Genomic DNA, 16,311 nt, shown 5'->3' on the forward strand with positions numbered 1-16,311 from the left:
GGCAGTCCGGGTACACGGGGGGTTGAATGGGGGTGAGGTTCCAGGGGGGCAGTTAGGGGCAGGGGGTCCCAGGAGGGGGCAGCCAGGGACAAGGAGCAGGGGGAGTTGGATGTGTCAGGGGTTCTGAGGGGAGCAGTCATGGGGCGGGAAGTGGGAGCAGGCTGATAGGGGGTGGGGGCCAGGCTGTTTGGGGAGGCACAGCCTTCCCTACCCGGCCCTCAATACAGTTTTGGAACCCTCAGGCCAAAAAGTTTACCCGCCCCTGTTCTAGAACTTGGACTGATCTTCTCCTGGGTCCTTTTAATTCACCCTTCACTAGCTCCACTCAGGCTAGCAACATGTCTGTCATTAACAGAACTCATTGGAGTCTCTCCCCTGGTAGCCCAAAACAAACCAGTTTTAAACTGGGCCTAGCCCAGGTTTTACCTGGCTGCAGCTCAGCCTTCTGCCTTCCACACTCCTTGCAGGAGCCTTTCTTCCTCTGTGCAGTTTCTTGAGCTTCCCCCCTTCATTGCAGCTTTCTGCTACTCTGAGAAGCAGCTAATCCAACCCCGGTGTGCCTCTTTAGTAATCAGGGTTGGCTAGCCGCAAGCCCTCCAGCCCTTAAGAGGCAAGTTACCGTGCTACAATGCTAGAAGAATTTGAACAGAATTGGCTAGATCCCCATGATTCAGTCCTCTATTACTTGATGATCAATAGTGTGTGCAGCCTGTCTTTCTGAGACACACATTGAACTCAAATGCATAGAACCATTTTAAAGAACCAGGAAAAAAGATTTACCGACCCAATGTTACATTATTTATCAGCAGTGTTAATAGCAATTTATTGGATTCACTGTCTGTTCCTTCTCAATCCTGGACATATTATATAGTGGACAATCAGCCAGAAACCCTGCAATTCGTAGCAGCAGAAACAGCCAAAGCAGGAATGGCTGTATGGAAGGAGGGGGTAAAATGGAACCAACTGGAACCACTCCTCCCCCCAGCATCCCTCAGGACCTAGAACTATGCAGGTTTCTCACACGCACACGCGCACACACACAAAGTCAAGTGATGTCTCCCTTCCCCCCATGATGTGGCCTTGGAAGGGGTGGGGGGGAGAAATGCTGAGAGCAACCAGCCAGAGACTCCAGCTAGTAGGGGCAGATGCAGCCAAAGCAGGTACCTCAGGACATTCAGAAAACATTCTACAGGTTTGACTGCAATTTCTCTGCCCTGTGCAAATTGGCTGCTTGCTCCAACATTTCCCTCCCAGTCTCTTCACCCAAACCTGCCCTGCTTACTCCCTCTCACCTCCTTCCCCTTCCTTTTTCTTTCCATTTAGCTTATCCCCCTCCTAGCTAAGCCCCCCACAAAAAATTGTGGAACTAGCGCGACGTTTGCTGCCATGCTATTGTTCACTCAGCTCATGTGTTATATACCTCTTCTCCCACCCCGCGTGTCTAGTTAGAGTGTCAACTTTTCAGGGCATGGACGTCTACTACTCTGTATTTGTACAGTGCGGCCCCAATCTTGCTTGGTGCCTAGGGACAGTTACCTCAAAAAAGGAGTGGACTGAGCGCCTTCCAGTTTTTCCAGGACTGCTACTTCAAATAAGGGACAATCCTGGGAAGGCTAGGACAAGTGGCAACCCTATCCCCATTACCAGGACATGTTGCTATGGTAACAGTATAGGAAGACAAAGCCCACCTGTTAAACTGAGGGGGGTATTAGCACAATATTCTGAACCAAGATTCCCTGGAGTACAGTGATGCTATCAAACCATCTGTATTGATGTTGTATCATCATGTCACACAACAAAGTCAATCTAATCACATACTTTCTCCTGAGTATCCTACAGAATATAGGAGGGGAAAATGTTCACAGATCTGAAGGGAAGATTTTGACATGTTGATTTTCTAGAAAATTCATCAAATTGCTATCAACCACTTCCAAATTTGTTTTTACTACCTGCAAGCAGATTGGATAACGATTTAAAAACAAGCTCAAAATCAAAGCTTTGAGGATAGTTCCTGTAAGAATAAAATCAGTTGATAAGTGCTGAAGTTAAGGCATATCAACAATGGCAAGTGGCTGGATGCTATATTTTAAGGGACCAGGTTCAGTCAATAGCTTTACTAACACTGGGAGGAAAGGACAACATTCATAACAAATAGGTGATAGAATTAGTGACAGGAATCAGAGAATTTACTCAAAAAAATGGCTCTAACAGCCAATGCAACATATTTGAATTTTAGTAAAGCATTGATAGTGTCTCATGAAACTCTACTCTCAAAATTACTTAACAGTGGCTGGATAGGAACTCTGTCACAGACTCTGATCTGACATTAAGTTTTAATTCATTGTTATCCTTTGGTATTGTTTCTCTGGTCTCACTGGTGTTTACAGCTTGTTCCTATGTAGTATCATGTTATTGCCCTTTTGGTGCTGGCTTAGTACCTGTACAATGTGCAAACAGGAGAGGGATACCTCACAGTCTTTGGACAATTCCACCATTTCTGTTACCTGGGCTCATTTGAAGTGCTGCTGATAGATGCCAGACTCCTCCTCCTGGTCTGCTAAAGAATAAAGCTACTTGGCAGTGCTTCCAGTGAGACAAGGGGTTTACATCACTTAGGCAGCGGTACCAGACTTGAACTCAAACTTACACGAGCAAACAAATTAAAAACAATAACTATACACTTTATAGAAGGATTTGATTGAAAAGAAATATATGATTAGTATAAATATTAAATGACTAAAATTATTAGATATATTAATGCATTTTAATTACTAAAGGCTATGCCAGCAAGCATACTAGGTCATGTGACCACACACGCCCCCCAACTTTCTGAAACAAAAGCGTATCCCCTCTCAGTTCTGTCTGTTCCCCCACATACCCAGGTGGTGCACATGGAGACACATTGCCGGCCTGCAAAGAGATCCTGTTAGAAACAAACTTGATTATACTGGGAATTTGCAGATGCAATGTACCTTAATGGTGCAAGATTAAACCCTAACTACCTCACTATAATACAGGGTACTCACTTAGGCTCCTTTTTTTACCTGAGCAGTCAGGGGACTGATGCAAGCAAGCAGTTCCGCCATGGGAATTGTTGGAGAGGGACTAATCGCCCAGTCCCTTCTGGAGTTGTGCTGACAGTCTTTAAAATTTGGAACAAAGAGTTCAGCTGCAAGCAGGTCAGGTCTCTTGATCTATAATCCCAGATCCGGTGTGGTCTGCTACAGGGGAAGCAGGCTGCAGTCAGTGGTAGGAGAGACAGGCTGGTGAAAAGAGGAGCAGATTGTCCCCTCCTCGGGCTTTTCTGCAGGCTGAGGTTACCGACAAGCCAGTTGCTGGTCCTGGATGTGCTGTGCTGGTAGGCTGCAAGGCGACCTTCTTTCCTGTCTGCTCCCCAGTTGGTCTCTGCCAGTTGGAGGAAAAGCAGAGCCATTGATAGCCTTCCTCCTGCTTTCCCAGGCATCTGGGGCACAGCACAGAGCCAAACACTGCTTGCAGTCTTTCTGGCTTTCTTCTGCCCTCTAAGCTTCTGGGGTCTGCTGTCTTCCTTCCTCCCATTGGTTGAGGAAGGAGGGTTACAAGGGTGAGTGAGGGGGGCCATCTCCCCCTCACCTGCCCTCCTGCTCTGGAGAAAACAGCAGTGCAGGACTCTGCAGTGGACCCACTGGTACCAAGAGGTGGGTCTCTTCTCTTGGAGCATCCCTCCTTGCTCAGGGGGTACACACAAAATGAAATTGAGGTTGGAAAAATACAAATTATTGCATGGGGGGGAATATTTTTAATGGTGCGAAATAAAAAAAGACAATGCTAAGAGAGGCTCTGGTCTAGAGTGATGAGCCTTTTGAACCTACCCATATCAGAACATAGACAAAGAGATTATGTTCATACTTACAAAATGGGCAGTTTTAAAATACTAATAAGATTGTGCTGTCGCTTCTGTTTCCCAAAATGAGGCCAATTTTGTTGAGGGAACCAACTAGCCGCTTTTTATTGGCGCTGGACATTCACCTGGGATGCTCTTTTGATATAGCCAAACAAATGGATAAAGTATTGCCAACCTCAAAAGATCAAAAATCATGACATTGGCCCAAAAAAATTGGTTAAAAAAAAAATATATGTTTTCAGTTTGCCTCTTGGCCTCCCCTCTGTTCCTCTGCCACTGTGAGAGAGATATTTTCAGGTTGAAAAGTCAACCTTTAACACACACAAAAACACAGGCCTCTTCCTGGCTGCTCAGATGGACATTTCACTTACCCTCTCCTCATCCCTGAGATGGGGGACCTGCCATCCACTTCCTATTACTGTCTTGACCGAGCAGCGACACTTCTCTGCCTCCTGCTGCCACAGGACTTTTGTACTTAGACCCCAACAGTGCCACTTCCCAATTCTCCCCCCTCCCCTGTCAGGGTCCCAGCACCAACACTTTCTGGACTCTGCCCCTGCAACTGCCCCAGGACCCTCTCTCTGCTACAGGGCTACACAAGAACACAGGCAGGACAGGTCTGTCCCCCAAGCACTGTACACAGCTCTGCCCAGCCCTGAAAAATCACACAATCAGAGGAGCTTCTCGCAACATTGCGACAGCTCCTCCTGCGGGCTCCAAAATCCTGTGACTCATAATCAGTTCATGAGAGTTGGCCTCACTGCAACATTGCCTTCTCCTGGCTGCTCAAAGGGGATGCCATTTACCCCCTCCCCCTCCCCACTGCTCCCAGGATAGGGGGAGCCACCATTCCATCTGTTCTATAACTCTCATGCCCATCACTGTCCTCTGTTTCCCTCTCATCCTTCCTCCGGCCCCCAATGCTCCCAGCCCCCCCATTCCCCTGCAACCACTAAATCTACCTCCCTCTCCCCAGCTATCTTTCACAGTATCCCTGTTGCTTCTCACAGCTCCTTTGCCCTGTCTAGCCCCTGTATGATAGAATGGCAGCCATTTTTCCTGAGGGCTGGCTTCAGCCTCCCTGAAAACAGTGAGCAGTGGCAGCCATTACTGAGGGCAGCCTCTCTTCCATATGCAGATAAACTGTTGGGAAATGGCGACCATCTTGCTGGCTTCAGCCCCATTGACAGTAACAGAAGATGGTGGCCATTTTGAATGAGTGAAAATCCATGAGTTGGCACCTTTCATCATCATGTTTTCCTCAGGTTAAAAAAAAATCGCATGATAAAATCATGAGAGTTAGCAATATTGGGGATATTCTGTTGAAAGCAACTGCAGAGACACATTCCTGCAGCAGCGGAGGTGTTAACTATAGCAGCCTGTCACGGGCAATCTTAATTCTGGCATTAGGTAACTTTCCAGATTTGACATTGCAACCATAATCTTCTTTTAATTTGTTTTTAATGTAATCTCATGACATTTGCCTTGGCTTCTGTGGTAGGGTTGCTAACAGTCCCTTCTTACAAGAGATGTCCCTTATTTTTTCATCTCTGTACAACAAGATTGGAAGTTGCTGAATGCTGCAAAAAGCAGCCAGGAATACCCCTGACAAATGTAGGTGAGTACACATAGTATTAGTATGAATACTAATCATAATAATACTAGGAGGAGAGGTGGAGCAGGGGTGCTGAGAAAAAGGTCCCTTATATTTGAAATACAATGTTGGCAAATCTATAATCTTCGGTCTCTTTGCTCTTGAGTCCAGAGTTTCCCTATTGTGCTTGTCTTATCTTAATGATAAACTGAAATTTGGACTATAGCCACTGTTCTTTGACTCTGGAAAGATTATTGAAGAGGGTGAATTTTGAATATGGCTCTACCTCCTCCTGTAAACAGGAAGTCTTCAGTTTGGCATTGTCCTTTTGAATCGATTACATCATAGGCACTCCTGCTCTCACAATAATTTTAAGGAAGCCGTAGATGGATCTTACAGGTGATTAAATGCTTAAATGAATCTGGGGTATTTAATAACCATCAAAACCATTTATTGTTAGTAGATTTCAGTATTATAAAATGTTATTCAGAATATATGCCCAGATTAAAAAAAATCCCTAAACCCACAATACATGTTGAAAACTTTTTGTCCCTTGAGATTGCTAGAAGATTCTGTACTGCCACCTTCTTACACATTCCATAAGTGTAATTTTGTGGGGTGAGAGTCAGGGTGAATAACTGTTTGAAATTGCCATCTATTTGGGATGATGCAACTGGACTCTTTAACCCCCTAATGCCCCTGTGTAGGGCAAGCCAGAATTTTACCCATATTGTCAATAAGAATTTTGGTGTCAGTCTTAAGGGGATAATGTTTAATTAGTAAACGTAACTGAAATCTTTCTCTTGTTGTATACCTAATATGCAGTATGACAAAGTCCATACTTGCCCAAGTATTTCTTCATCTTTACATTGCCATTCATTGACCGAAGTTGAATCCTTGCTTGTTTACTGTCATTTTGGGGAGGAATAAGTTTCTCAGACAAATCAAAATTCAAGAATACAGAATTCATACATGTTTAGTTTCAAGGTAAATTCTCATAAAATAGAAATGTTAGAAGTAGTAGTAAAATCCCGTAGGGTTTTTTTTTTTTAAACTTATTTTCACTGACTTTATTGTACATGAACAAGAATAAAAACAGTGTAAAGACCAGAGGTATCCCCTCACTTTGTCTTGTTTATATTGCAAAAGTTAGTTACAATAGTTTAATTTCATTCAACTTTCTATCTAGTATCCTCTTTTTAACGAGTAATTTTAGCTCTGGATTAGTATATCTAGAAAAGCCTGTAATTTTTTTTTTAGCACATGAAGAATTTGACAGAATATTTAGAGAAGAATACAAGTATCTGTATTTTTATTTTTAATCATTTTTCCTGACATGAAGTAGTCTGAATAGAATCAGACACAGATGACTGGATTCTGATATTTATAACTTTCAGCGATATTGCTGCTCTTATAGCACTGATTTTAAGATAAGGAAAGACTGCATGAATGTCCTTTCCTGAAGGTCGTATCTGCCTGCCTTCAGAAGGTGGGATCCCTGTTAGGGTGAAGTTTTTATCCCAGTCAGGATTTCACATTTAGGCCCTGATCCTGCACCATTAAAGTCAATGGGAACTTTGCTGGAGATCAAGTCTCACTGTCAGGTATTGACAGCGAAAGACCAATTTTGAGGTTTTCAAGCGAGATTTCCCACATGGTACTGCTAATACTATCAATAGGCTAACAGGGATGTCCTTTCTATTTCTGTATCTTGAAATTGGGTATCCCATGAACAAAATGGAAGATAAAGCTGTTTCTCTGAACTGAATGCATCTGCAGATCAATTACTATGTTGAGTAAATTTTTTTGTATTGCATCTAGATCTCCCAGTCATTGAGTCAAATACCAGATAATAATAAATGGAGATATCCCATCTCCTAGAACTGGAAGGGACCTTGAAAGGTCATTGAGTCCAGCCCCCTGCCTTCACTACCAGGACCAAGTACTGATTTTGCCCCAGATCCCCAAGTGGCCCCCTCAAGGATTGAACTCACAACCCTTGGTTTAGCAGTCTAATGCTCAAACCACTGAGCTATCCCTCCTCCCAAACATTTACCACTGTAGCCAAGTCTATAGTAACAAGCATTAAATCCTGCAGCAGGTAGGGGCTAGCCTAGAGCTCTGAAAGATATGCTGGCTTTAGCTGTACAGTTAACATTACATAGCAGTTTTCACTTATCAGAATCTTCATGAGCTTCATGATAGCCACATGGCATTCTGATAAGTAAGCTGGAGAAATGCTGGCTTGGTAAAACTACCATTAAGTGGATACATAATTGGTTAAACAACCACAAACAAAGAGTAGCTATTAATAGAATGATGTCAGATTGGAGGGAGGTCTCAAATGGGGGTGCACGGGGATGTTCTGGGTCCAGTATTATTTAACATCTTTATTGATGACCTGGATGTTGAAGAGAGAATATACTGATCAAATTTGCAGATGACACAAAGCTAGGGGGTGTTACAAACACTTTGGAGGATAGAGTTAACATTCAAAGGGATCTTGATAAATTGGAGAACTGGGCTATAGACAACAAAATGAAATTCAGCAAAGACAAATGTAAGGTGCTACCACATGTACAAATACCAAATGGGGGAAACTGGTTTGGTAGCAGCACTGCTGAGCAGGATCTGAGAGTTGTGGTGGCTCACAATCTTAACATGAGTCAACAATAAAATGCTGTTACAAAAAAACCAAATGCAATTTGGTTTATTTAACAGAGGCATAGCATGCAAGTCACAGGAGATGACCAGCACCAAGTAGAGCGGTGCTGTTAGGCCTCAGCTGGAGTACTGCGTCCAATTCTGCTCACCAACGTATAGAAAGGAAGTAGAGAAATTGGAAAGAATCTAGAGGCGAGCGACAAAGGTGAGCCAAAGGGATGGAATGCAAGCCATATGAGCAATGAAGACTAAAGGAATTAGATATGTTTAGTTTGGAAAAGAGGAGATTAAGGGGGAGGACACAATAGTGGTCTTCAAATACTTGAAAGGCTGCCACAAAAAGGATGGAGAAAAGTTGTTCTCTTGCCACAGAGGGCAGAACAAGAGGCAATAGGTTCAAATTATAGCATAGCAGATTAAATCTCAGGGAAAACTTCCCAACTGTAAGAATAGTAGGACAATGGAATAAACTGCCCAGGGAGGGGGTGGAAGCTTCTTCACTGGAGGTTTCCAAAAGGAGGCTGGATAGCCATCTGGTTTGGATGGTTTAGACCCAACAAACTCTGCATCTTGACAGGGGATTAGACTAGATGATGCTTGCCGTCCCTTCTAGTGCTATGATTCTCTGATTTTATAGAAACATGAGCCCTAACTCTTTCAGAGGAAAATATCTGTGAACAGAGATTGTAGGAAATAAGGCAAAGAAATGTAATTCTTTGTAAAGCACCCAGCCTTCAACTTTGATTTATGGAAACATTTTGGAGAACATTGTAAAAAAAATCTGTAAATTCTAATTTATGTTTTTCCCCTTATTTACTAATGAAGACAAATGTCTGAAGTCAAAATCCTTATCCCTAAGGAACAACTACAGCCATTCAGCACAACCCAATAGTCTGTCACAAGATAGTAATAATTTACTACATTTTAAAGCTTATTCATGGTATTTTCTTTTTTAAAACCATCCTTAAGTTTTATATTTATTTAATAGTACACAAAGTGACCCTGATTCTGCAGCTGTTTCAAGCACATGCACAAACAGAAAAAACTCCCAAACTAGACGTAGCACATATTACTGAGAAATAAATACACAGTGAAGATCAATAAAGTGTGAGTATTTGACAAACTGTCATTTGCGACCAATAAGAAAACAGTGTGCATCTCCATTAGGGACAGAGGAGATATAGCGGTAAACTTAGCTCTCAAAATAATCCTCTGTGGGTTTTTTTTTCCAATAGGCACTCATAGAAAAAATATCAGATTTCTCAAAGTTCAGTTCCATTTATAACATTTTCAAGTGGTAGTTCCATGGTCAGGTAGCAGCTATAGAACATAGCTATAATTTGAGTAGCCAGCAATGAGATATTTGGCCCCCATATTACTTCCTTTCCAGTATCAACTGGAATAAGAGATCAGTAATAAAGAAAAAGAAAACAAATATTCAGCCATTGGATTTCTCTTAATTGTACTTTGGGCAGGAAGTCATGTTTTCAATCTTATTCAGTAAGAGCAGGCTGACTTCAGACTCTAGAACAAGTAAGATTTTTGTCTGTAGCTCACTCACAGCTGTGCAATAAACAGCATGACATCAGTATCTTTTGCTTTGAATTCAGGGCTTGATGCAAGATAAATGTGTGTCTTCTTTGGCTTGAACTTCTATCCCCAAAGTTCATTGCCTGTACTCAGTCAGGATAACCACCCAGAGCTTTTTATTTATTTATTTTCAGTGGGCTGCGTACCTGTTGATTTCACATCTCTATTGACTTAGTATGTCCATTGTTTTAGCTTATAATACTTAATTTACATCTTGACAGAGACAGGTGAATAAACATCTATTGTCTCACAGGATTTGCCCTAACTTAGTAATTCTATGAATGAAAGATCAGACTTGCCTGACAGCATTTTTTCTTTTTAAATCAATATTGCTTATGGCTCAGATATTTACATATTTTTCACTACATAGTGGTTCTTTTATATCACTAGAAATTAATGTAGATTTGCAGAACTATTTTATGGGAAATGTATACATCTAGATATGAAAACATGACAGACTATGTTAAGCTGTCCCAAAAAGTCTCTTGCTATTTGATAATATCATGTCATGAGGGTGCCCAGATGTGTTTTTTTTTTTTTAAGTAACTCCACTGACCTCAGAAATTCCAGATTTACAATGATGTGAGACCAGAATCTGCCACCCCCATCGCTACAGGAACAGGGATGTTCAATTTCTGTGCACATTAGTCCTTGGCTTTGTCTATTGATATGCCGCAGTTTAATAGCACCTATGGGATGCAGATAGTAGTCTACTAGAAATTGGACTGAAATCACCAACTCAATTCATAAAACTGACATCAGATAGTAACACTTACCAACTGACAATGGAACTGAACTGGTGACCTAGGGGTGAAAGGCTCCATGTCCCAGCACCAATCCACTGAGCCATACAGTACTGCAATGTCACAGGCAGCTTTCAATAGAAATCCTACAGAGCAAGACAACTTGCCTTAAGGAGCAGTCAGCTTTTTCTGTGGTTGTGAACCCTGGACTCTACCAGCTCTAGTTTTCAAATGTCTCTCTCTGCACTTCCCAGTCTGTGATTTCAAAAAGCTTTATTATTCAGCCTGCATGGAGAAATGGAGCAAACAAGCAGCAAAGAGAGCCTGACTACAAAGAGTATCCAACAAGGGGGTCATGCCATGGTATAGGCTTCTCAGCTGGTTGGGGAAATCATGTGTGTTATTTTTGCTTTTATACAAATGGTCTCATCATTTCAGTGTTTTCAGTTTAGTTACAAACTGTAGCTAAGAAGGAGCTGCATCATCCACAAGAAGGGCTCATTTACCAATTTCTCATCTGCTACAGCAACCCAGAGCCATCAGAAGAACAGCTGTAGACCCGGAGCAAAGTACAGCCATTTCTCAGATATGCAAATGATCAAGATTGAAGACAATTGATTTCAGCATTTGATCAAGAAACTTTTTTTATATTTTACATTTTCTATCATGTTATACAAAGAACTCTTTACTTTCTGGTCCCCAAACACAATTAGAAAATTTTTAATACATACATACAACCTTCATAGTTAATGAAATATAATGAATTCCATAACATAATACAGTGATGACTGTTGAGCAGCAGGGAGCATCTTTATTTATTGTAAGACCATTGGCATTAGGATTCAGATTGTATTGATGATTTGGCACTATGCAGTACATGTCAGGATACTGCAGGGAAATAGAACATTATACTGAAGATCCTAGTGCAGCTAGATGCAGTAAGAAGACAGCACATTTTGCTATGGACTCATCCGAATATGCTGTCAGAAGACAGTGTATCATGAAAGTAATAGGGATTTGCAGGAGTGCAGCATGCTTCAGAAAGACTGTATTGGTTTGCTTGTTACATGTTGCAGCACAGTGCAGTGTGCTGTAGAATACTGCAGGAAGATGAGATGCATGTTGCACTGAATTGAGACATTGCAGGAAGCTGTGGTACACAAGGCAAAAAGGATTGTAATACAGATTAGCTGCAGCAACTGGGAATTTCCCATGTGCCTTCTCTGTATCTATGCCTCCTTGGGAAGATGAATTAGGTGGTAAAAAGTTCTGGTTTCACTTTTCAGCCTGGAACTGAAGTATCACACATCATCTCTCCATTGCTTCTTATTAGTCTCTGAGACCCAAGCTATGGTCATTGCCTAGAGTTGCCAACTCTGACTGAAGCTATTCTGGGAGATATTTTTTTCCAACATGTCAATGTCATTTTCTTAAAATATCCTATTAAAATCTCCTGATTCCTTCTAGTAGTCACCGGGAGATTGATGCCAATTCTGGAAGACTCCAAGCCAAACATGGAGGGTTGGCAACCCTGTCATTGCCTCATCAAGGTCTCAGCCTGATTTCACGCTCCCAAACAAGATGAAGACAATTGGAATGGTTTAGATGATGTCAGAGCAGTGACTGTTTTCCTTGGGGAAACTATAGTGTAACAGTCTTACTTCATGGCATGAATGAAATTTCTTAACGAAACTGTCAGAGAAGGAAGATTCATAATTTGGCAGGAAAAATACTGTAATGTCTTAGTGTACTTGGAAGCAAGACACAAAGCCAGAATTACCAGGTAGTAAATCCACTAATTAAGATGGGGAACTAAGAGAACACTAGTGCCTTCCTTATAAAATGGAGGACCACAATAAAATAAATGGAGTCTAATTTTGACACATCATGCTAGGGAATCAAAACGACCATGAATATATTTTTATAAATAAAGCTTTCACATTCAAACAGATTCATATTAAATGCTCAGATTGCATTGGAACCTTTAAAGCTAATCTTGAAGAGTCAGGCATAATCACAACTCTTATTAGGGCTGGTCAGACTTAGTTTGCCTAATTTCAAACCCACTCAAATAGCACAAGTTAAATTCAGATGGTAGTGGGGTTCATATTCCACTTAGAAGAAAGAGTGATAAAAGAGGAGAGAAGAAAAAATCCACTAAAAACAGTGTAATGTATGGAACAGAGAATGGAAAGAGAAAAGGGCTATTAAAAATAGCTATAGTATCAAAAGAATACATCAATAAAATGTCATCCAGGGGAACTCACCTAAGGCTGCCTTCATTTTGAGGGAATTAATTTATCCTAAATCCATAGCACAGCCCTTCATATAGCTGAACTTAAAAAAAAAATCACCTTGAAAATTTCTGTGCCATTTTCCCACCAGTCCCCCAAAATAGTTCACAAAATCATGAACTCCATGCAGCTCATCCAACCCTGGTTCTCATATTCTGAAATTGAGCTGTGAAATGTATTTCGTAAGAAGAGAGATTTACTAAATTCTCCCTGATGTACTGGATTGAAATTCTACCCTTTGGACTTTAGTACTCCTGCTCTTTAGCCAAAAGATGTTTAATTACCACTATATAACCAATGAATAAATCAACGTATTCATACCATCTCATTGTACAAATCTCATAAGTATATCTAACTGTATAATTTAGAAAACATCATTTCTTTTGAAGAATACAGTGCAATTTCAAAAGGAAAAGGGACTAGAGTTAGACCTTCATGTAAACTCTGGAGTGTGAGATGAGATTTATGCAAAGAAGGCATGACAGAATACAGCCACAGTCAGTAGAATGACGCCGTTTATGTTCACAACGTTTCTCCAGATTGGCTTCTCGGAAGTGTCAGTCAGTTTCTTCTCTATCGCTTCCTGCTCCTCTTTGCTCAATTTGGGAGCTTTTTCCTGATTTAAGCCACAGAACCAGTTGTAGGCCTTCTTACAGCATCCTTGCTCTTCATCACCTTGTTCTGTGATAGAAAAAATAGCACAGTGGTCAAGTAACGTGGTGTGTGGGGCTCCATAAGACTGGCATTAAAACAAGCTCTCAGTGATACAGAGTATTCTTTAGAGCACTGTTTTTCAAATGCAGCCACTACGGCCTTTTCTTGCAGCCACAGCCTCCTGTGCTGTGATGGGGGGGGGGGGTGCACTAAGCAGTGGCCCCTCACAGTGGTTGGGCCCTGCCCCCCCAAACCCCAGAGACCCAAATGCTGGAGGTGCTGACAGCTGGTGAATTCCCCACTTTCCCGGGGGGTAAGGGAGGCAGGCTTTGGCTACGGGGCTTCGTGCTCCATGCACGCGGTGGCAGGCTCTGGTTCCAGTCTCCAGAACCAGACTTACCACCCCCACCATTGTCCTTGGGCCCCACTGCCTCCCTGCCCACCTCCCCATCCAGGGCTTAATTTGTCCCAGGGCTTATAGGGGCTGAGTAAGTCTGCTGTGAAAAGTGATATTAACAAACATACAAATATCACTTTTCACAGCAGAAGACTTACCAGCACAACCAAAAAAGCAAAAGAAACAACAACAACAAAGACAAGAACACGCAAAGCGCCTTATTTGTGTTTCTATTCTGTTTAGGTCCAGTAAAGAATACAGACAACTGTAAATTATTTTATTACTGAGTCTGAAAAAAAAAAAAACCTACATAAATAAAATACAATGACTTAGACATGAATATGTGCATATTTGTTTGTTTTTCCTAAAGTTAATTAAATATTTTAGGAAAAATTGTCAGCACGGCCACCAGCAAGAATTGGTGGCTGCACTCTGAGGCCACCAAAAAAATTGTTGTGAGAACCCCTGCTTTAGAGCCTCTTGTAATTGAAATAACAGCTCCAATTTGTGATTTTAATGATGAAAAATGCTTAAGGAGAGATGGGGGTGTAGGATCAGATGAACATTATAATTCCAAATGCAAAGTAAGTGATTTATGATCATCAAATAGCTCTGTAGCTATTGCTAATAATTTTGAACCCCACAAACCCCTGTGCTTTCCAGTTCACTAATTGTATGTTCTCAGTTTGCAGTGATATAGCTGAAAATACTGGTAGCTCACAAATGCTAGAAATCACTACATTGATTCATGCACGTTATAAATACTTAAACATACAGGATTGAAAAGTATTGGGTACAGAGTAATAGGCCAGATCTTCACCTCCTGGCCCTCTCCAACTACACCTCCTTATGTGTTGTGCTGCTTTGGAGTTGGGGAGAGAGGAAGGGGCCACAGGGAGCCATTTGGGGCTCCCTGGGTCAAGGCTGCACAAGGACAGCTCTAATTTACACCGGTGAACAATCTGGCCACAGGAAAGGTCCACTCTGCCACATCCACTCTCCTTCCTCATTATGCCTTGCCTCCACCTTGCTCCCTCTTTCCCTAGCATGGGGTAAGGTTAGGGAGGGCAGCTGTGTAGGAGGCAGCTCCAACTTTCTGCTTGCAGAAAGATCCCCTGCCGGGGGGATTCTCCACCAGTTATCTCTGTCTGATTTAAGGCAACTTTCCCCTGCTTACATGGTGCGCACAGGCCTTAGAGGATAAAGACACCAGCCATGTCTCTTCAACCTGAGATTGAGAAGTAGGTCACTGATTTGTGAAGGGTTTATCTCTGCTTGATCGAATGTTTTTTTTGTATTATTGACAAAGTCCTGGCTGGGATGATTTAGTTGGGGATTGGTCTTGCTTTGAGCAGGAGGTTGGACTAGATAACCCTCTGAGGTCCCTTCCAACCCTGATATTCTATGATTCTTTTTTATTAAATGGCTGAATTCACCGATGCTTTTAACCTTGTGGAAGTGAGCTTTGTGTCAGAGCCTGGAGCCAGGCAGAATTTTGTGTAAATTTCCCAATGCAGTTCTGGCAAAACACCTTCACCCTGCTGTGCACCACCTTCACTGTTCCAAAACCTAACCCCTACACACCACTTCCCAATGCATCTTCATTCTGTCCTTTAAAGTGTAAGGCCCACACACAACTCTTGCAACCACATCGCTCCTGAGCTGTACCACCCCAGTTTGTTCTAGCCCTGGGCTTCTCACCTAATTACATGAAGGCTTTTGTGCTGTGCACAAAAATCAACTGGAACTAGATTGTCATTGTGTAATTAATTTCACTCACAATCTACACCAGACCCAGTTAATGGACAGTGGTGAAAAATTTGTGCATTAACTTTGCCTACCAGCCCTTTAGCATCTGAGTTTTAATGAGAGTACAGGGCACTTTCACTGTTTCTTCAGAACTGAGGTTGGGAACCTCAAATACACTGATGGCTTCCACAGATCTTAAAAGAGAATGTTATTCAGAAATCACCTGATACATCATCATTGCTCTCAGGTTCCTCAATCTTCTCATTTGCATCCAGGTCAATACGTTCCTCCTTGTTGTTCCTCAGAGACCAGCACAAGCGGTAAAGCTGCCATTAAACAAAATGAGTTTACAATGTTGCAAGCCTTAGAATGTGGAGATCAGCACGTTGAGATCAGTATAGGATTTGGGGGTCTCATGAATGTTTGCTAAATAATATTCAGGGATTATTAGGGATCTTGTAAGACTGGGACAGATAGTATAGGAGACTACTCCTCTTTCCCTTTCTTAACACCTTCATCCCTTAAATCTTTGCTACAACGCACAATATGCACCACCTATTGTGTGTCTTTCTCAGAAATCAAATTCCCTTCTTATTGTGTATTTTTGCGCTACAGTAGAACCTCAGCATTACGAACACCTCAGGAATGGAGGTCGTTCGTAACTCTGAAATGTTTGTAATTCTGAACAAAATGTTATAGTTGTTCTTTAAAAAGTTTACAAATGAACATTGACTTAATACAGC

At 41.8% G+C, this 16,311-nt stretch overlaps 2 protein-coding genes across 2 annotated transcripts in view; both read right to left on the reverse strand.

Annotated features, from left to right (window-relative positions):
• LOC117888214 (sodium/glucose cotransporter 1-like) overlaps positions 1-3,248 on the reverse strand; it is a 71,695-nt gene extending 68,447 nt beyond the window's left edge. Inside the window, exon 1 of the mRNA XM_034791446.1 lies at positions 3,045-3,248. Within this exon, the coding sequence (XP_034647337.1) occupies positions 3,045-3,086 (42 nt within the window). The 5' untranslated portion in view covers positions 3,087-3,248. The remainder of the gene's footprint in view (positions 1-3,044) is intronic.
• Positions 3,249-11,100: 7,852 nt separating this feature from the next.
• On the reverse strand, positions 11,101-15,894 carry LOC117888215 (sodium/glucose cotransporter 1-like; the record flags this gene model as incomplete). The annotated part of the gene is given in 2 exon segments (XM_034791448.1): positions 11,101-13,449; positions 15,792-15,894. Coding segments are annotated over 2 exon segments (321 nt in total), but the record flags the coding sequence as incomplete, so codon positions are not given.
• Between the last annotated feature and the right edge of the window lie 417 nt (positions 15,895-16,311).

Source organism: Trachemys scripta, chromosome 15 (genome assembly GCF_013100865.1).
Source record: "Trachemys scripta elegans isolate TJP31775 chromosome 15, CAS_Tse_1.0, whole genome shotgun sequence".
Taxonomy (NCBI): domain Eukaryota; kingdom Metazoa; phylum Chordata; order Testudines; family Emydidae; genus Trachemys; species Trachemys scripta.